The sequence below is a fragment of the Macrobrachium nipponense genome, chromosome 34 (assembly GCF_015104395.2).
Source record: "Macrobrachium nipponense isolate FS-2020 chromosome 34, ASM1510439v2, whole genome shotgun sequence".
Classification (NCBI taxonomy): Eukaryota; Metazoa; Arthropoda; class Malacostraca; order Decapoda; family Palaemonidae; genus Macrobrachium; species Macrobrachium nipponense.
Genome location: NC_061095.1, coordinates 21,428,431 through 21,430,732, shown reverse-complemented (window position 1 = coordinate 21,430,732; position 2,302 = coordinate 21,428,431). Strand labels below are relative to the sequence as shown.

Genomic DNA, 2,302 nt, shown 5'->3' with positions numbered 1-2,302 from the left:
TGAAGTAAGTGAGGTAATTTTTGATTTGTTGAAAGTAAATCCTGAGGATATCACCGGATACCAGGTTTATAATGGCAATAGGGCTGTCATTAAATATTGTAATAAGAGACTATAAGTCATTTTGTGATCTCTATGATGAAAAAGACGTAAACACTAGTGATAAGAAATCATTTCGAATATTAAACTTCAGTAGAGCATACACTTACGTGTCAATTAGGTATGAGCCATTCGAAATGGAAAATGGTTTGTTGGAATACATTCTCGGAAGGTATGGGAAAGTATATGGAATTAGGTTAAACAGATTTACTCATGGACGGGAAGCAGGCCTTCTGAATGGAATACGAACAGCAAGAATGGAACTGAAAAGTAATATACCGTCATCAATGAATATTCATGGCTTTAATATTTTGTTTTTCTACAATGGACAAAACAAAACTTGTTACAAGTGTGGAAGAAGTGACCATATGGCAGTTAAATGCACATATGAGAAAGAGGAAGGAATAAAATGTCCAGCGCTGAAGATTTTCCTGCTATGATTCCACGTGATAAAGTGAATCCTGTGGGAAAAATAAATGAAGAGGTACAGGTAGTTGGGGATAGTCAAGAACAGGTTAATGTGTACGAAGACAAAAATGAAAAGGAAGATGGGAAAAATGGAAATGACATTAATGTGAATGAAGACGGCAATGCAAAGGAAGACGAGAATAATGGATTTTCCCATTTTTATAATAAAATGGATGTGAATGAAGAAGACAGTGCAAAGGAAGGCGAGAATAATGGAAATGAAATGGATATAAATGAAGACAGTGCAATTGAAAATGAAATGGATGTAAATAAAGAAAACAGTTCAAAGGAAGATGAGAAAAATGGAAATGGAAAGGAAATTGAAGTGAATGACAAAGATTTAGCAAATAATCATTACGGCGACAATAAGATGGAAAAAGGGCAAAGCCCAGATGGAATAATAACTGGTATAATAGAAGCAGAAGTACACCAAGATATGGGAGGACCAGAGGACAGTAACACCCAAATAGAATCAAGGTTAAGAGAGCGGAGTCCTTTGCATGACGAACAGTCGTTAGATTTCCTTGATTTAAAGTTCCTTAGTAGTGAAGATAAAACTGATCTTGATATCACAGTAAAGGCAGGTCCAGTTGTACAATTAGCACTACCGGAAGCGTTTTCACAAGACTTGTTTGCGGAAGGTATATCAGAGGATGCCGGGGAAGAAGCTGTCACTATTGATGACGACTCAAGTAGCAATTCAGAAGATGGTAGTGAAGTGGGAGGAGTACCTGACATCGATGATGGAAAAGACTCTGAGAAGAAAAGTGAATGGTCTGTTAAAGTGAAGTCAGGGGGAAATTAAAATTGAGAAAGAACAAGAATAAAAAGAATATTGCGAAAAAGAGGAAAATAGTTTAGGAACTTATAGATTTACTGTTTTATTAATCCTTTATATATTACCACAATCAATATAAATGGCTTGAATGAGGAAAACAAACAAATTAAGTTTATACATAAAATCACTTACATAAAATCACTTCCGTACGCATTGGTTTATAAATTAGAAATCACCATTCATCACTAATTTTTAAAAGATTTTAGTCACCGGTTTTTCACTTACCTTTTGCGTAATCTAATTCCTTTCCCAAGAAAGAAAGTGGGAGATTTTATCACTTATTTCCCCTTTTCAAATCGAATCAACTTTTAAACATAACGAGGCTTGATCCGACCTCCAGCTAACTCGGAAGGTCGTGCTAGAATCTGCTGTCAAATACAGCGTTGTTTCACAAACGAAAACTAAAATAAATAAGCCTTATTTTATTAGAAATTATTTTTCTGTAGTGTTTAACATGCACATTATTTTTTTACTTATTCAGTCCAATAAATAAATCATAAATATCTTATTCTAAATATCTTATCCTAAAATCCTCCATCTTTAACTCAACGCGAAACACATTTTTCAAACCTTTTTAGGCCTTCCATAGACCTTTCCTACTGTCTCCCCAACAAGAACAACAGCAACAACACAAAAGATGGGTTGTAAGTTTACCCCCCGAGTAAGCGAAAACCACCAGAAATGATCACCAGCCCCACCCCCCTCCCCCTCCCCCATCCCCCTCCATAAATAGCCTCCTTCATATTAGCGCGAATGTCGCGATTGCAAATTGAAATTCGCGATCCATTAAAGCGGAATGTCGTAAACTACCCCCCCCGATGAAATCAGTTGCACACAGATTGATAATGAAGATGTGGCGATTGAATAGTGAGAATATTGAATCCGGGGATGAATTGCAAA

At 36.1% G+C, this 2,302-nt stretch overlaps 1 protein-coding gene across 1 annotated transcript; it reads left to right on the top strand.

Moving 5' to 3' along the window:
- Window positions 1-532: 532 nt before the first annotated feature.
- Window positions 533-1,369, top strand: LOC135207786 (uncharacterized protein DDB_G0290685-like). Its single transcript, XM_064239611.1, has one exon. The coding sequence runs from the start codon at window positions 533-535 to the stop codon at window positions 1,367-1,369; it is 837 nt and encodes a 278-aa protein (XP_064095681.1).
- The last annotated feature ends 933 nt before the right edge of the window (window positions 1,370-2,302 follow it).